Source organism: Hypomesus transpacificus, chromosome 2 (genome assembly GCF_021917145.1).
Source record: "Hypomesus transpacificus isolate Combined female chromosome 2, fHypTra1, whole genome shotgun sequence".
Classification (NCBI taxonomy): Eukaryota; Metazoa; Chordata; class Actinopteri; order Osmeriformes; family Osmeridae; genus Hypomesus; species Hypomesus transpacificus.
In genome coordinates this window covers 10,589,991-10,609,067 of record NC_061061.1, presented here as the reverse complement: position 1 = coordinate 10,609,067, position 19,077 = coordinate 10,589,991, and the positions used below count along the sequence as shown (strand labels likewise).

Sequence of the window (19,077 nt, the reverse complement as noted above, 5' to 3'; positions counted from 1 at the left end):
AAATGTAAAATTTGAAAATGAAAATGCATTTCCAGAAATGCATTTTCATTTTAAGAACGTGGCTGCAAAATTGTGACCACAATTCAAATTCAAATGCATTTCCAGAAATGCATTTTCATTTTCAAGAACGTGGCTGCAAAATCGTGACCACAATTCAAATTCAAATGCATTTTCAGAAATGCATGTTCATTTTAAGAACGTGGCTGCAAAATCGTGACCACAATTCAAATTCAAATGTATTTCCAGAAATGCATTTTCATTTTAAGAATGTGGCTGCATTATTTGACTCATAAATCAAATTAGTACTGATTAGTACTGAGCGGACATTGCATTTTCATTTTCATGTTCTGCCCGCAAAGAACTGCCCATAATTCGAAAACGAAAATGCATTCTGAGCGGCGCAGTTGAGTGACGTCAGTAGCCGCTCTTCTTCAGCTCCCTGCTGACCGAGCTACCCATCTTGTTCGGTAGGGGGCGGTGTGCACATACGCATTGCATTACATGGCAAATGTGCCGGGAAATTGATTGAATTGCCGGGTCTTTAGAGGACGCATCACAGATCATGGCGCTCCCTCAAATTGTGCAGACACTGATAGAATTAGCTGAGCTGGTAGAAACTAATAATATATCTGAGTCTGATGCCCGTGACCGAGTAGAACAAGTCACAGAGAGCTTGGCTGCATACTCTGCCGTCACAGACGTACACATTAATGAGGTTGCCATAGTAAACCTCTCTTCAGTCCTGGAACGGCTGGATGCTGTGGAGCCTCAAATGGGACGGGGACGACCAACCATCCACATCCCGTTCGAGTCCATCGAAAACTATTTATTAAATGGTTTAAAAATAAAGGACATAGCGGAGCTGTTGTCGGCCACCAGACCATCCGTCGGAGGATCCAAAGCAACGGATTTATGGAGCTAGAAAGCTGACAAAAGTATCTGAATTTGAATATGAAAGATCTGAAATATTTGTGTGTCGAATTTCATAAAACTGAAATATATTGCTGTTGAATATATAATATCTGAATTATTTGTATGCCAAATTTAATACAACTGAATTATTTTGATCCAAAAATAAAACATTCTAAAATTCAGATTGCAGGAATTCAGATTCTTGAAATTCAGATTGCGGAAATTCAAATTCAGATTGCGGAAATTCAGATTTTGTCTGAACCAGGCCAAAGGTGAAACAGCTTGCTTTCACAGGAAAAAGTAGACCATTTAATAAATAGTTTTCGATGGACTCGAACGGGATGTGGATGGTTGGTCGTCCCCGTCCCATTTGAGGCTCCACCACAGCATCCAGCCGTTCCAGGACTGAAGAGAGGTTTACTATGGCAACCTCATTAATGTGTACGTCTGTGACGGCAGAGTATGCAGCCAAGCTCTCTGTGACTTGTTCTACTCGGTCACGGGCATCAGACTCAGATATATTATTAGTTTCTACCAGCTCAGCTAATTCCATCAGTGTCTGCACAATTTGAGGGAGCGCCATGATCTGTGATGCGTCCTCTAAAGACCCGGCAATTCAATCAATTTCCCGGCACATTTGTCATGTAATGCAATGCGTATGTGCACACCGCCCCCTACCGAACAAGATGGGTAGCTCGGTCAGCAGGGAGCTGAAGAAGAACGGCTACTGACGTCACTCTACTGCACCGCTCAGAATGCATTTTCGTTTTCGAATTATGGGCAGTTCTTTGCGGGCAGAACATGAAAATGAAAATGCAATGTCCGCTCAGTACTAATCAGTACTAATTTGATTTATGAGTCAAATAATGCAGCCACATTCTTAAAATGAAAATGCATTTCTGGAAATACATTTGAATTTGAATTGTGGTCACGATTTTGCAGCCACGTTCTTAAAATGAAAATGCATTTCTGGAAATGCATTTGAATTTGAATTGTGGTCACGATTTTGCAGCCACGTTCTTGAAAATGAAAATGCAATTCTGGAAATGCATTTGAATTTGAATTGTGGTCACGATTTTGCAGCCACGTTCTTAAAATGAAAATGCATTTCTGGAAATGCATTTTCATTTTCAAATTTTACATTTCAAATTGAATTTTGGTATCTATTTGCTGGGGCATATTTTGAAAATTAAATTTCAAATGTATTTTTCGTTTTCATTTTAATTAAGGGAAAGAATGAGCAGTCTTAAGGAAGAAAATGAAAATGCAAATAGGATGATTGAATACTAATTTGATTTATGAGTCAAATAATGCAGCCACATTCTTAAAATGAAAATGCATTTCTGGAAATGCATTTTCATTTGAATTTTGGTCACGATTTGCTTCCATAGTTGCCCCAATACAGCGTCATTTTGTATTTCAGCCCTGATTGGCTGCTTGTCGCCAACATTGGTCGGCAAGAAGAGCGAGGATATGTAGCTAGATTGTCTTAGCTAGCTTCAGCTTGTTAGCTTCACAAACGCCAGATAACTTGAGAAAATGAATAAAGTGGATTTCATACTTGAGCACCGGTTATATACCCTATAAACCCTTAATTTGGAGGAGAAAGTTGAAGTAAAGCAGCTTAAGTGGTGCCCGTCAGCCACGATATTGTCATCGCTCAAACTGCTGGTAAAAGTAACCGTAGGTTTAAAGTGGAGTGGTTTTTGAAGAAAAAGAGGCTCACGGTTAGTCTAGTTAGCATACAAAAGAAGGCACCTCTCTCTTCAAGTGAGATCTCAGCCTTGGTGAGTGAAAGCATATTTTATCATCCTGCCTTTGTGGTGCTGGTCCATGCATTGGTCATATTTTGGGGCTGGATCGATAGATAAAGATGGTGACGTGTCAGTGTGTCCATGCTTATCTGGTTGTTGTCATAGAATGGATCTGTATCCCTAAAGAGTTGTATTTCTGCTTCGTTTTGGCCTTCCGTTGTGTTGAGCCCATTGCTGTTTGCGCATGGCCCTGTAGGCACATTGGTTCTGAGCTTGGTTGCATTCCTAATTTAGGTTTGTAAATATGACAGTGGTAATTTTACATGTGTGTGTGTGTGTGAGAGAGACAAGGAGAGCAATTACACAAGAAGGTCTCCCTCTCTCCAGTTTGTGTACTACAACACCTGGTAGAAGCAAGCCGCTTTGTCGTTAAAAGTGTTGTGTGGAGCCACGCTGTTTGTTGACGTGTTAAATAAACACATCAGTAGCAAGAGGGACTTTTGTAGCTTACTGGTATCCTATATTTTGAAATGTTTTTTGCCCCACCAATTTTTTTACATATAAAAACGCCGCTATATAGGAGTTTAACTTTTTGAGTCGAATTACTGAAATAAATCAACTTTTTGCTGATATTCTAACTTATGCAACTGTATATATGTAAATCAGCCCCAGAAATGGCAGCCTCAGAAATGCTCACACACCTGCATACACACACACACACACATCTATACGTATGCACACACATTCCTTTGAGCCTGTGTTCGCTGTAATCATTCCTGAACCACTCCCCTTTTTGCTGTGGGTGGAACCAGGAAGTCCCTCCCCTTCCTACAAGATCCTACAGAGAAAAACAAAACGGATCTGTCTTTTCCTTCGTCTGGGAGAGAATAAGAACAGTAAAATGACTCAACAGGGAGTTCTGCTGGACCACAACCAGTTCAGTTGTTCAATCTGTCTGGATCTATTGAAGGTTCCGGTGACTACTTCTTGTGGACACAGCTACTGTATGAGCTGTATAAAAGCCTACTGGGATCAGCATGATCTGAAGGGAGTCTACAGCTGCCCCCAGTGCAGACAGACCTTCACTCCCAGGCCTGTTCTGAGGAAAAACAACATGCTGGCTGAGGTGGTGGAGAAGCTGAAGAAGACAGAACTCCAAGCTGCTCCTCCTGCTGACAGTTCTGCTGGACCTGGAGATGTGCTGTGTGACGTCTGCTCTGGGAGGAAGCAGAAAGCCCTCAAGTCCTGTCTGGTGTGTCTGGCCTCTTACTGTGAGGCTCACCTACAGCCTCACTATGAATCTCCTGCCTTTAAGAAGCACAAGCTGGTCAAAGCCTCCTCACAACTGCAGGAGAAGATCTGTTCTCGTCACGAGCAAGTGATGAAGATTTTTTGTCGTACTGACCAGCAGTGTATCTGTTATCTGTGTTCTATGGAGGACCATAAAGGTCACGATACAATCTCAACTGCAACAGAAAGAACTGAAAAACAGGTGAAAAACACAGCTTCCATCTTTGACTGATTTGTGTGCAATACAACTGAGGGCTGGTCGTTCATAGGAAATAGTGATGACATATATTTAAAATTAAAGAGAAAAAAATATAGCTGAAGTTAACAAACAGACTAATTAGACTTTTTAGCTTCATGTTCAGTGTTTCCCACAGATTTCCCACAGGGGGGGGGGGGGGGGGGGGGGGGGGGGTGTTGTTTCATGTCAGACCGGGGGGGGTCGAAATAATTCACTAAATCAACAACAACAAACAAATAATTTCTGCATATGCAGGTAGCGACGCTGCATACAGGGTGCTAAATAACTATTTAACAGGTCAGCTCCATGACGCCGGGTAAGGAGCTAGCTCTTGAAACTTCTCACCAAAAGAACGAAGGGGAACCTTCGATTAAGACATGTCCGTCGGTACCTAGCGAAAAGTAGCCTCAACTTTCCTAGACCTTTAGCTACGGCACTAATGCTGAAGGCTCGCTGATGTAGCTGTCGGTCTCACTAGAACGGCGTATGCATCGTTGCTAACGTGTGCTGACGTAGTGACTGTGTGTGTATGTGAGAAAGACGCGTGCGAGAAAGAGACGGAGGGAGAGCAGGGAAAGGAAATGCAGCTGAACGAATACGCTGCGTGTTTTTACCAAAATAGCGATAAAAAAAAAATGTTTTACGAAACGCAATGTGTGGCGGCCGGTGTTGATTCTGTGGCGCACCGCCACAAATTAGTCTATGTGTGGGAAACACTGATGTTGTCTTGGAATGAGCAAAGGTTATAGGTATATTTTGTATAAGCCCACACCCTGCTTATCTTCTGTCGGTTAAAATGAAGTGTACACAATGATTCTAATACAACATAAAATGATAACTGTTCATCATTTGACAGTGCATATAAAACAAACTTTCCTAACTTGTGTGTTTGTCCACAGCAGAAGCTTGGACTGAGTCAACAGGATATTCAGAAGAGAGTCCAGCAGAGAGAGAAGGAGCTGAAGGAGCTCCAACAGGCTGTGGAGTCTCTGACTGTGAGTACAGTTCTGGAAGACACATCTGGACTTCAAGTGGGACTGGACAGTAATGGAGAGATGTGTGTGTTGTGTTGTGTTCAGCGCTCTGCACAAGCAGCAGAGGTGGACAGTGAGAGGATCTTTACTGAGCTGATCCTCTCTATTGAGAGAAGACGCTCTGAGGTGAAGGAGCTGATCAGAGCCCAGCAGAAGGAAGCAGTGAGTCAGGCTGAAGGACTGGTAGAGAGACTGGAGCAGGAGATAGCTCATCTGAAGAGGAGATATGTTGAGCTGGAGCAGCTCTCACACACAGAAGATCACATCCATTTCCTCCAAGTAACTCACTTTCCGTCTTTTTTACTGGAAGTCACTATTTAGTTGTTTATTTGCAGTTATTTTCTCCTTAGAACTCGTCTCTCTCTGTCTATCTCTCTTACTCTTTAGGGTTATCAGTCTCTCTCCAGCCCCAGTGTATCTTCAGATTTACCCAGCACCATCAACCCTCGTCTTAAGGACTTCAGTGATGTGAGGGAGGCTGTGTCCAAGCTGAAAGAGAAACTAGAGGACATCCTTGAAGGGGAGTGGCCAAAGATGATAACAACTGGTGGGTAAAACACACTAGACTTGTAGAGGGATCATTCAAGCATCCTGTTGATACACTGTAGATCATACAAGCATCTTTAGACTACAGTCACCCACTATGTGTGTCACTTGACCTCCATGTGATTGTGTTGGTGTGTTTGTAGTGAATCCAGCAGATCTTTTACTGCCTTCAGTGCCCAAGACCAGAGGAGCCTTCTTACAATGTGAGTGTCTTTCAACTGATCTTTTTATCTCTTCACTTAAACTACACACAAACCATAAGCTACCAGACACAATCCATATTAGTATTTTTTATTGATATGATGGCAGTGCAGTCCTACATAAACCCCCACCATTCATACATGACAGCTGAACACAATAAGCAGGTAGCACACATAAGACAGTTGCACAACTGATGCAACACAACTGCCATCGGGGAAAAGTGAGACAGCTTTTATATATTGATGCATTGCCTACCTACCCAAACTTACTCCAGAGATAGAAATGGAAAACGCTACAAGTAGTTATCCACCAAATAAATTCCTTCTAGATACTATCTGACTGACTTCATTTCTCTGATTCTGTGTCTGCTCTGCTCTTCTACCAGATTCCTGTCAGCTCACACTGGACCCAAACACAGCATACAAACGTATATCTCTGTCTGAGGGGAACAGAACAGGAAAAAGTAAATCACAAGACCAGTCATATCGTTATCATCCAGAGAGATTCACTGACGTCTGTCAGGTGCTGTGTAGAAATGCTCTGTCTGGATGCTGTTACTGGGAGGTGGAGTGCAGTGGAAGGGTTGGTATAGCAGTGTCATATAAAGACATCAGCAGAACAGGTCTTCTATCTGGATTTGGATACAATGATAAATCCTGGTGTTTATGGTACAATGGTAATCGTTGTCATTTCAGACACAATAATGTTGAGACAGTAACATCAAGCTTTGGTTCCAGAGTAGGAGTGTACCTGGATCACATGGCAGGTACTCTGTCCTTCTACAGCATCTCTGACACAATGACCCTCATCCAGAGAGTCCAGACCACATTCACTCAGCCACTCTATCCTGGGTTTGCATGTTGGTCTTTGCGGTCCACTGCCAAGCTGTGTGAGCTGGAGTAGTTCACATTAGTGTCCTTCCCTCCTTACATCTCTGGTTGTGGAACTGCACCTCCTAACTTCCATTTCTTTTCTGAGACTTTTGAGGGAGTTCTTCCTTGTCTTCTCTGAGGGTTTTGATCTTTAGGTAACTGTGAAGTCAACTTTGTGATATTGCTGGGGAACACAGAGTAGGGAGTGTACCTGGATCACACAACAGGTACTCTGTCCTTCTACAGCAGGGGTCCCCAAACCTTTTTCTGTGAGGGCCAGATCATTTTCCTTTCTTTAATGTGGGGCCGGGTCGGTCTGTAACAGAACATTTTATGGGCCGGAGTAACTACCAGTATTATTGTTGAGATTTTATTATGATTTGAAATATATTTATTATGCTTGATTAGTTTATTATTTTGCTATGCACCATACATACGTACATTCAATTGGTATATAGCCTATTAAAAGAGCATTATTACTATCGTAATGACCTTTTTTCATATTCATTGCTATTGAAATCAAAACATTTACTCTTGTATGCAAAAATAATCAGTGAAAATCTTTTTTTTTTTCTTCATAGAAAATGTCACTGGCATTGTTTAGAGGGCCGGTCCAAATGCGTGGGCGGGCCGTATTCGGCCCGCTGGCCGTAGTTTGGGGACCCCTGTTCTACAACTGTCTATCTTTCATATCTCTTTTGATTTGGTCTTCCTGGGAGAATTCTTTCTCTCCTCCATGAATGTCAGGGTCAAGGTTGGAGACTGTTAGATTGACTCTCATGTTAAAGTATAGAAGACAACTCAAGCCAGATCCTGTGATGATTTTAAGGGTCAGGGTCAAGCACCAGCTTCAGTAGGTTAATGTAATGTGGAAGAAAGTTCTGTCTGTCTCCACTAGGATGGTCTGACTGTATTTTTAGGTTCTGGGTTTTAAAGTATTAGACACTCAGCTGATTGGAGATTGAGTTTAACCAACACCTCAACATGACAATGACCCGAGAGACACACTGATGCTAGCAAAGTCTCTCTGACACTTGAAGGTCAGAGGACCGAAATGATAGTAGAAAGGGATAACAAAGATAACATTCAGCCAACAGGTGTCAATCAATCAGAAAGATATTACATCATAGACCCATGCATGCAAATACATGGAGAGGTCAGCCTATCATTCTTGTATTGCTTCAACTGGTGATATGGTTTCCTACATAAAGAAATGTCAGTGTAGTTATAGGAAAGTGTTTTTAGCATTTACAATTAACAGAAAATGTTAGTTATTTACCAAATTGTAAGTTATGTTGCATAAATACCACAGGGTTTTTTAAAGAATACAATTTCATGACAAAGCATGTCTCTCATTTTATTTTTAATATTAGGTGAGAGTCACATGACACAGTACATCCAAATATCTCTGTAGTGCATTATCACTGGATATTGCTGCTTACATTTCAAACTGTTTTCCTGAGACTTTAAAACAATTAACATAAACATTAAGATATGTTTTTGTGTAACAGGAGGTTAACTGATGAGGCCAACATAGGGAGACATTTTCTGTGCAATGGTCAACGAAAGGTTAAATATATGATAATATACCTATTAATACACACACAAATAACCTTTCTGTGGGTATTAGAACTGAAGTTTATTCCCACTTGGAAACTGGCAGGGACTCTATTCCTGCCCTGAGCAAAGACATGTGCAATATTCAACAACTGACAAGATTTTATTAAGTTACAGTTCACCTCAGAAAACAACATTAATTCAATGCATTTATTCTGAAACTTGATCATGGTGTTCAAAGGTTTGTCTTGACCTTGAACTATTCCCTTCTTCCTTGATATCGGATAAATAATACACCATCTGTGAAAAAAAAAAAAAAGAATGAAGTCTGCACTCATGTTTTCCACATAGCAGACACGTAACACAGAACGACACAACTCCCAGTCCTCCACCTTGTTTTTGGAGAGTCACCATCCATGTTTTAGCTCCAACCCCACTTGTTAATCTTATCAACCAGATTATTATTTGATTGATAATAATTATTTGTTCTAGTTTGGGACTGGAGAATTGAATAAATAAATACCTCACAGGGCGAAACCTCTCTGGGAATAGGATGGGCAGCCCTGAGGTAGTGCAGCTCTTAGAGTTCTCAGCGAGAGGACCAGAATGATCCACTACAACAAATAATAATATACAATAACAATAAAGATGCATCATGAAGAAAATATGTGTGCAAATATTTTGATTATGTTAGTTCAGGGGGGTATTACATTAACGTTGCTAACAAAAGCCGCTCTTCCACAAAAAAGTCTTGCTTAGCTAAACGTCAACTTAGACTTAATCTTTGGCCCCTCTGCTTCTACAGAGATGGTTGGCAGTAAACTAGGACCTCTATCTGGGAACTTTCATACACATGTTAGACATATAGGTGCTGCTACTTTAGATTCTGCTTTGACTTTTTATAAACAGATCAATGCTGTGATCAGAAGCTGTTTCCATCAACTAAAGAATATAGCTAAAATGCAGTCATTTTATAATAAAAAAATATGGAGTTTGTATTACATGCTTTCATTTAATCCAGATTGGACTATTGCAATGTAATGAATTTGGGCGTTTTACAGACTATTGACTGGAACAAGGAAGAGAGAACATATTTCACCAGTCATAAGCACTCTACACTGGCTCCCAGTCAAATACCATATTCAGTTTAAAGCATTATTGTTTGTTTATAAGGTTCTGCGTGGGTTGGCTCCTCCATGTATTTTTGATCTTCTTTCATTCCATCAAAATACGTCACGAGACCTCAGACCAACCTGAAGTCTACGGTTGACTGTTCCAAGGACACGTCTCAAACTGAAGAGAGATTCAGCCTTCTCAGCTGCTGCTCCACAGCTCTGGAATCATTTGACACTAAACATAGAAACTGCATCAACATATGATGGTTTAAAATCTCTTCTTTAAAATCTCTTGTGTGTGTGTGTGTGTGTGTGTGTGTGTGTGTGTGTGTGTGTGTGTGTGTGTGTGTGTGTGTGTGTGTGTGTGTGTGTGTGTGTGTGTGTGTGTGTGTGTGTGTGTGTGTGTGTGTGTGTGTGTGTGTAAGGACTAGGAGGGTGTTTAAGCCTCTGTGCATTCAGCTGTAACATACATGAGGAAATGAGCGAAGCAGGTTCAGGCATGGCACTCAGGCAGCGAGCGTCATATCACCCATCGCCGTGTTCTTAGCCCATAGGCTTAGCTCGATAGGCGGCGCTACAAAGTCGCACACATGCACGCACACGCATCCTCGATTACCTTTGTGTTCTGCGCTGCTGCCACCCACCACCATCCCCTTCTCCCCCATGTTGTCTGTCTGTTCTCCCCGTGGGGGATTTAACTCGTTGCTCCTTGCCTCATGTCATGCATGCTGCAGGGAGCGCTTCCCCATGTACAATCATTCCACCAATGTAAAACCATTCGTCATGTGTATGAATAAATGATTAAATCAATCACGTGAGTGTCTTGACTGAAACAGCAGTGAGTGGAGGTTTGGATCTCAACATCTCAGTACAACTTGACTTGAGCTTAGTATGTTTGATCACCATAATGTCATATGCCACTATATCCACCACAATAGAACACAACACCAGCACCACAACACCACCCCAACACCACCAACACTACCGCTATACCACCATTACACGACCACAACACCACCCCAAAAACACCATTACATCAGCACCACAATCACTAAAACACCAGAACACCTCCACCACCTGTCGTGGTAGTTTTTGCAGACAATCAATTGTTCAAGCTGAAGTTGGGTGAAGTATAGAGTTAATGTTTATTTGACGTACAGTGCCCTCCAAAAGTATTGGAACAGTGAGGCCAATTCCTTTATTTTTGCTGTAGACTGAAAACATTTGGGCTTGACATCAAACGATGAATGTGAAACCAGAGATCAACGTTTCAGCTTTTATTTCCAGGTATTTACATCAGGATCTGATGCACAAATTAGAAAATATCACCTTTTTGTTCGAACCCACCCATTTGTCACGTGAGCAAAAGTATTGGAACATGTGACTGACAGGTGTGTTTTGTTGCCCAGGTGTGTCCTATTACATACATTATTCAATCAATAAATACCACTGAATGTCTACACTCAGGTTCAGATTGGGTAAGATAGGTTTTGTCTATGCAGACTGTATTCAGAGGTGAAAACAACATGAAAACCAGAGCGCTGTCTTTGGGTGAAAAACAAGCAATTGTGAGTCTTAGAGAAGATGGAAAATCAATCAGAGCCATTGCAGAAACATTGGCCATAGCCAGTACAACCATTTGGAATGTCCTGAAGAAGAAGAAAACTACTGGTGTACTAAGTAACAGACGTCGAACAGGTAGACCAAGGAAAACATCAGCAGTTGATGACAGAAACATTGTGAGAGCTGTAAAGAAAGACCCTAAAACAACTGTTAGTGAGATCAGCAACAACCTCCAGATGGCAGGAGTGAAGGTATCACTATCTACTGTTCGCAGAAGACTTCATGAACAAAAGTACAAGGGCTACACCAGAAGATGCAAACCACTCATTAGCAAGAAGAATAGGAAGGCCAGGCTGGAAATTGCCAAAAAGTACAGAGATGAACCTCAAAAATTCTGGGACAAAGTTTTATGGACTGATGAGACAAAGATTAACTTTTACCAAACTGATGGAAAGGCTAAAGTTTGGAGAAAGAAAGGAACTGCTCATGATCCCAAACACACAAGCTCATCTGTGAAACACGGTGGAGGTAATGTCATGGCTTGGGCTTGCATGGCTTCTTCTGGGACGGGCTCATTAATCTTCATTGAGGATGTAACACATGATGGCAGCAGCAAAATGACCTCGGAAGTCTACAGAAACATTTTGTCTGCCAATTTAAGGAAAGATGCAACCAAACTGATTGGCAGAGCCTTCATCATGCAGCAAGATAATGACCCAAAACACACTGCCAAAACAACAAAGGAGTTCATCAGGGGCAAGAAATGGAAGGTATTAGACTGGCCAAGTCAATCTCCAGACTTAAACCCTATAGAGCATGCATTTTACCTGCTTAAGAGGAGACTGAAGGGAGGAACCCCACAAAACAAACAACAACTGAAAGAGGCTGCAGTGAAAGCCTGGGAAAGCATCAAAAAGGAAGAATGCAAAAGTTTGGTGACGTCAATGGGTCACAGACTTGCTGCAGTTATTGAAAGCAAAGGATTTGCAACTAAATATTAAGTCTTATTCACTTAAATATGTTTTAAGTATATCTGTTCCAATACTTTTGCTCACATGACAAATGGGTGGATTCAAACAAAATGCGATATTTTCTTAGTTGTGCATCAGATCCTGATGTAAATACCTGGAAATAAAAGCTGAAACGTTGATCTCTGGTCTCACGTTCATTATTTGATGTCAAGCCCAAATGTTTTCAGTCTACAGCAAAAATAAAGGAATTCGCCTCACTGTTCCAATACTTTTGGAGGGCACTGTAGGTTTAAGCATAATAACGTTACCAACATAACATCATCAGCACACAAACATAAGACAATAACACAAAGACAATTCCATACAGCTCCATCTAGCATTCTAGAATGGAACCGGGAGAATCCAGCCCACCAGCACGACTCAGCCGATGGCCCTGAACCCCCCAGAACATTCTTCAACAGACCATTTTATAGATACAACAGTTCTCAAAAGCCATTGGTCCATCCTACAGACCTGAAGCTATACCAATTCTCTTCTGTCATTGGTTAAATCCTTAGAACAATACAGTTGAATCCACATTTTCTTCAGACCAACTGTCTCTTCCCCCCAGGTGACAAGAACCCTATCAGGTCACCCAGACTTCATGTCTCTTAGACTTCATGTCTCCTAGTTAGGTGTTATAAAACTACAGGTGGCATCTCTACCAAATGGAGTTGAATTAACATACATTGTATCAAGCTTCTTCCTGAAACACATTCATTGTACATATAGGCCCAAAACTTCTTTCACACACCACACCCCAACAATACCACTACATCACCTGCCCACACACCATGGCTGTGTTAGAACTCACACGAGAAGGGGGATCATGACTGTAAACAGGAATACTGATTCAAGTGAGGCCTGACTTCTTGTTGTAAGGAAAGACTAGCAGCCATCTTGGAGGATTTCAACTTTGTTTTTAGCAACAATGTAATGTGATTTATGGAAATGAGGAATACAAAAAAAGTCATATTGTAAATTACCACACATGACTAATATGTGTTCAATGAATGATCGTTTTTTCAAGTAAAAATGTAATGATGTGTTAGGGAATGACAGAGAGTGAGTGTGTATGTATGTTTTCATATCTTGCAGTAAAACATATTTAAACAATGCACCTGCTCTTTGGTCGGCAGCCATTTTGAATAAACAGAAAGAGGAAGGGGTTGGGGTCAGGGCCTCAACACATATTCAACAATTGTGAAGAAATAGACACTCAGGTAGACTATGGTGCTAGATGTGTCCTTTACTCTCTATAGTATAGGTGTGGAATTTAAATGGGCGTGGAGATGAGAAGAATGATGGAAATCCAGCCCCATGCAGTAGCAGAGTGGTGGAATCTCATATTTTTAGGATTGTGTCCATTAAGTTTATTTCCTGGTCTCAATGGCAGCCACCACAAACGACAGATAGCCATCCTAAAACCACTATCTGTCTCTAATATCACAGCAACAAACTTGACACACTTCTACACAAAATCTTCCTCCAGGTGTGCTGAGGTGAGGTCCAGGTCGATGAGTGTGTGAACCACTCTCTCTCTGTCTCTCTTAACTTACTTTATTTGCTCATCTATGCACGCACACACACTCACTTGAGACAGTGTTCACTGTAATCATTCCTGAACCACTCCTCTTTTTGCTGAGGGTGGAACCAGGAAGTCCCTCCCCTCCCAACAAGATCTTTTTTGAGAAACGAAACTGACCTGTCTTTTCCTTTGTCTGGGTGAGAAGAACAGTAAAATGGCTCGACAAGGAGTTTTGCTGGACCACAATCAGTTCAGTTGTTCAATCTGTCTGGATCTACTGAAGGATCCTGTGGCTACTCCCTGTGGACACAGCTACTGTATGAGCTGTATAAAAGACTACTGGGATCAGGATGATCAGAAGGGAGTCTACAGCTGCCCCCAATGCAGACAGACCTTCACTCCCAGGCCTGTTCTGAGGAAAAACAACATGCTGGCTGAGGTGGTGGAGAAGCTGAAGAAGACAGAACTCCAAGCTGCTCCTCCGGCTGACAGTTTTGCTGGACCTGGAGATGTGCTGTGTGACGTCTGCTCTGAGAGGAAGCAGAAAGCCCTCAAGTCCTGTCTGGTGTGTCTGGTCTCTTACTGTGAGGCTCACCTACAGCCTCACTATGAATCTCCAGCCTTTAAGAAGCACAAGCTGGTCAAAGCCTCTTCACAACTGCAGGAGAAGATCTGTTCTCGTCACGATGAAGTGATGAAGATTTTTTGTCGTACTGACCAGCAGTGTATCTGTTATCTGTGTTCTATGGAGGACCATAAAGGTCACGATACAATCTCAACTGCAACAGTAAGAACTGAAAAACAGGTGAAAAACACAGCTTCCATCTTTGACTGATTTGTGTGCAATACAACTGAGGGCTGGTCGTTCATGGGAAATAGTGATGACATATATTTAAAATTAAAGAGAAAAAAATATAGCTGAAGTTAACAAACAGACTAATTAGACTTTTTAGCTTCATGTTGTCTTGGAATGAGCAAAGGTTATAGTTATACACATATTTTGTAGAAACCCACACCCTGCTTATTTTCTGTCAGTTAAAATGAAGTGTACACAATTATTCTAATACAAAATCATCATCTGACAGTGCATATAAAACAAACTATAACTGACTTGTGTGTTTGACCACAGCGGGAGCTTGGACTGAGTCAACAGGATATTCAGAAGAGAGTCCAGCAGAGAGAAAAGGAGCTGAAGGAGCTCCAGCAGGCTGTGGAGTCTCTGACTGTGAGTACAGTTCTGGAAGACACATCTGGACTTCAAGTGGGACTGGACAGAAATTAAGAAATGTGTCTGTGTGTGTTGTGTTCAGCGCTCTGCACAAGCAGCAGAGGTGGACAGTGAGAGGATCTTTACTGAGCTGATACGCTCCATTCAGAGAAGACGCTCTGAGGTGAAGGAGCTGATCAGAGCCCAGCAGAAGGAAGCAGTGAGTCAGGCTGAAGGACTGGTGGAGAGACTGGAGCAGGAGATAGCTCAGCTGAAGAGGAGATATGATGTGCTGGAGCAGCTCTTACACACAGAAGATCACATCCATTTCCTCCAGGTACAGTAACTCACCTTCCATCTTTTTTACTGGAAGTAACTCACTATTTAGTTTTTTTATTGTGTAGTTCTTTCTCACTAACTCGTCTCTCTTTCTATCTCTCTTTCTGTCCAGGGTTATCAGTCTCTCTCCAGCCCCAGTGAATCTTCAGATTTACCCAGCACCATCGCCCCTCATCGTAAGTACTTCTGTGATGTGAGGGAGGCTGTGTCCAAGCTGAAAGAGAAACTAGAGGACATCCTTAAAGGGGAGTGGCCAAAGATCACAACCACCGGTGGGTAAAACACACTAGACTTGTAGACAGATCATACAAGCATTTTTTGACTAATCAAAAATTTGTCATTACCCACTATGAAACATGTCTCTAACTTCTACTGACCTCTGTGTGAATGTGTTGGTGTGTTTGTAGTGAATCAAGTGGATCTTTTACTGCCACCAGAGCCCAAGACCAGAGCAGACTTCTTACAATGTGAGTATCTTTCAACGGTTCTTTTCTTCAATTATACTGCACACAAACCATAAGCTGTAAGCTCATGTAAATGTAAGCTACTAGACACAATCCATATTTGTATTTTTTATTGAGATGATGGCAGTGCAGTCCTACATACCGCACCCTCCGATCTGCAACATTACTCACCCTTAAAGCCCCTAGAACCAAGCTATCCAGCATGGGTGATAGGGCCTTTGCGTCTCCTTCGCCTAGGCTGTGGAACGCCCCCCCTGACCATCTTCGGGCCCCTCAGATGACAGATATATTTTTAAAAAGCTTTTCACTAATGTCTTTTATAGGTTTTGATTTTAATTTTTATTGACCTGTATCTTAAAAAAAATATATATATTATTAAACTTTGATTCTTATTCATTTGTATTACTATATGCTTTGTAGCAATTTGAGCATACATTACACAGTTGCACAACTGATGCAACACAACCCCCTTCAGGGAAAAGTGAGACAGCTTTTATATATTGATGCATTGCCTACCTGCCCAAACTTACTCCAGAGATAGAAATTGAAAACCCTAGAAGTAGTTATCCACCAAATAAATAAGTTTGTTATACTATCTGACTGAATTAATTTCTCTGATTCTGTGTCTGCTCTTCTCCCAGATTCCTGTCAGCTCACACTGGACCCAAACACAGCATACAAACATATCTCTCTGCCTGAGGGGAACAGAACAGTAAAACCTACTTCACAAGTTCAATCATATCCTTATCATCTAGAGAGATTCAATCACACCGGGCAGGTGCTGTGTGGAAATGCTCTGTCTGGACGCTGTTACTGGGAGGTGGAGTGGAGTGGAAGGGTTGGTATAGCAGTCTCATATAAAGACATCAGCAGAACTGAGTCAGGTAGTCCATCTAAATTTGGATACAATGATAAATCCTGGTGTTTAGAGTACTCTGGTAAATCTTTTTATTTCAGACACAATAATGTTGAGACAGTAACATCAAGCTTTGGTTCCAGAGTAGGAGTGTACCTGGATCACATGGCAGGTACTCTGTCCTTCTACAGCATCTCTGACACAATAATCCTCATCCACAGAGTCCAGACCACATTCACTCAGCCACTCTATCCTGGGTTTGCATGTTGGTCTTTGCGGTCCACTGCCAAGCTGTGTGAGCTGGAGTAGTTCACATTAGTGTCCTTCCCTCCTTACATCTCTGGTTGTGGAACTGCACCTCCTAACTTCCATTTCTGCTCTGAGTTTTTCCTTTTCTTCGTTTAGATTATTTTGGGCAACTGTGAAGTCAATTTTGGATAAACGGCTACACAGAGTAGAGAGTGTGTCTGGATCACAGAGCAGGTACTCTGACCTGCTGCAGCACCTCTGACACAGTGACCCTCCTGCATAGAGTCCAGACCACATTCACTCAGCCACTCTGTTTTAAGTGTGGATTTTGGAGTCATGGCTACACTCAGAATCTAGGTGGGGGGACTAACCTATTATTTTCCTGTGACCCTGCCAAACTAGGGTGGTCTGGGGGCATGTTCCCCCAGAAGAAAGTCTTGTAAATATCGTTTTAAATAGTGTCCTCTAGTGGGTTTTAGGAAGATAAATTAAACAAAAACCTTTTTTTTGGGGGGGGGGGGGGTCCTGTGATTATTGTAAGGGTCACGGTCAAGCACGTTCTGTCTGTCTCCACTGGAACAGTTTCACTGGAATCTTAGGTTCTTTATTTGACACTCAGCTGGTTGGAGATTGAGTTTTACCAACATCTCGACAGGACAATGACCTGTGAGACACAGTGATGCTAGCAAAGTCTTTCTGATGCATGAAGGTCAGAGGACAGAATTTATAGTAGAAAGGAATAACAAAGATAACATTCAGCCAACAGGTGTCTGTTAATCAAGCAGGCAGATACTACATCATAGACCCATGCATAAATACATGATACATGGAGAGTTCAGCCTATTATGTTTATATTGCTTCAACTGGTGATGTGGTTTCCTACATTAAAAAAGGTCAGTGTAGTTATAGGAAAGTGTTTGTAGCATTTAGTATGAACAGAAAATTTTACTTACCAAATTGTTGTTGCATAAATACCACAAGGTTTAAAAATGAATAAAAGTTAATGACAAAGCACGTCTCTCATTTTCCTTTTAATATTAGGTGAGCGTCACATGGCACATTACATCCAAATAACTCTGCAGTGCATTATCATTGGATATCACTGCCTACATTTCAAACAGTATTCATGAGGCTTTAAGTTTGCAGGGCCTCATGCTTTCATTCGCTATATAGCTTCTCACCACATTTTACACACTCGATTATCACTTTGACCATTGCTTCCATAAAACCAAATTCGAGATAACTCTCCAAATAAAGCCTTGTTTTTTTTGCGCATACATCTTTCTCTTCTCCCTGGCGCTTTGCCATAATGGTTTGTTTGACTAGTCGCTATGTTGTCTTGAGCGTTGCACTAGAACCAGAGTATGTAGCACTTCTAGTTGCTTCAGTGCTTCTAAACTCTTTGCTAGAACTAGCCGTTTGAATTTTGCCGTGACTTTTTTAGCTGCTTGTCTGATTTCCACTCTCGATACACAGCTAACAGAAAATCTCAATGTTAATAAAAAAGTATTTTTCTTTTTTGTCTTTTCATATAGCTTACACACTATTGTTATACTTGCAATATTTTTTATTTATTTGTTGTGATGTTTAACAGTTTTTATTTGTTTATTATTTCTTCCTCTTTAAACCCTCAAAGTGAGCTTGTCGACCCCTCAGAAATCTTTAGCGACCCCGAGGTTGGGAATCGCTGCGCTAGACCACCAGGACCTGCTATACCACTAGGGGCCCGCTAGACCACCAGGGGTCCACCATCCATCAGGGGCCCTCTATCAACCAGGATCCCCCTCTACACCAGCGGCCTGCTAGACCACCAGGGGCTTGCTAGACCACCAGGGCCTTCTAAACCACTAGGGGCCCTCAAGACCACCAGGTTCTGCTAGACCACCAGTGGCCTGCTAGACCACCAGGGGTTTACCATCCATCAGGGGCCCACTATCAACCAGGATCCCCCTCTCCACCAGTGGCCTAAGAGACCACCAGGGGCCCGCTAGACCAGGGATTCTAGCAGTTCATGTGGGAGACAGCATGAACTCCGGTAATTGTCTGCAAAGACCCTGTTTTACTACATAGACACAAAGACACACTAACCAAGAGCTTGAACTGTGATCCATCTCTATTGCTCCTCAGGCCATTACATCAGTGACGTTGCCCAGGGCCAAGGTGATGGGTGGCTCACTCTGGATGACACCAATGTGATAAGAACAGACGAGGCCACGGTGCGGGGAGATTGTGCATCTCTGGCCTACATCCTGTTCTACACCTACAGGTAAGGCTTCTCTGGCCTACATCCTGTTCTATACCTACAGGTAAGGCTTCTCTGGCCTACATCCTGTTCTATACCT

At 42.0% G+C, this 19,077-nt stretch overlaps 3 protein-coding genes across 6 annotated transcripts in view; all 3 read left to right on the top strand.

The window, feature by feature from the left end:
- The first annotated feature begins 2,356 nt into the window (after positions 1-2,356).
- Positions 2,357-19,077, top strand: part of LOC124472692 (ubiquitin carboxyl-terminal hydrolase 37-like) — a 33,255-nt gene continuing 16,534 nt past the window's right edge. For both annotated transcript variants that reach the window (XM_047027671.1, XM_047027680.1), the window contains exons 1-3: positions 2,357-2,699; positions 18,372-18,770; positions 18,863-19,001. The gene's annotated coding sequence lies outside the window, so the exon portion shown is untranslated. The remainder of the gene's footprint in view (positions 2,700-18,371; positions 18,771-18,862; positions 19,002-19,077) is intronic.
- Positions 3,479-7,331, top strand: LOC124472709 (E3 ubiquitin/ISG15 ligase TRIM25-like). Of its 3 annotated transcripts, XM_047027717.1 has the most exons (7): positions 3,485-4,158; positions 5,094-5,189; positions 5,274-5,507; positions 5,616-5,775; positions 5,918-5,977; positions 6,361-6,430; positions 6,949-7,331. In XM_047027717.1, exons 1-7 carry the CDS (start codon positions 3,568-3,570, stop codon positions 6,950-6,952), a joined length of 1,215 nt encoding a protein of 404 aa, XP_046883673.1. In that variant the 5' UTR covers positions 3,485-3,567; the 3' UTR covers positions 6,953-7,331. The 3 variants fall into 3 exon arrangements, with proteins under 3 accessions (XP_046883681.1, XP_046883673.1, XP_046883664.1); XM_047027725.1 differs by having other exon boundaries at positions 3,479-4,158; positions 6,361-7,331; XM_047027708.1 differs by having other exon boundaries at positions 5,097-5,189; positions 6,361-7,331.
- On the top strand, positions 13,779-16,831 carry LOC124472702 (E3 ubiquitin/ISG15 ligase TRIM25-like). Its single transcript, XM_047027694.1, has 6 exons — positions 13,779-14,425; positions 14,750-14,845; positions 14,931-15,164; positions 15,279-15,438; positions 15,574-15,633; positions 16,272-16,831. The coding sequence occupies exons 1-6, from the start codon at positions 13,835-13,837 to the stop codon at positions 16,793-16,795; spliced, it is 1,665 nt and encodes a 554-aa protein (XP_046883650.1). The 5' UTR covers positions 13,779-13,834; the 3' UTR covers positions 16,796-16,831.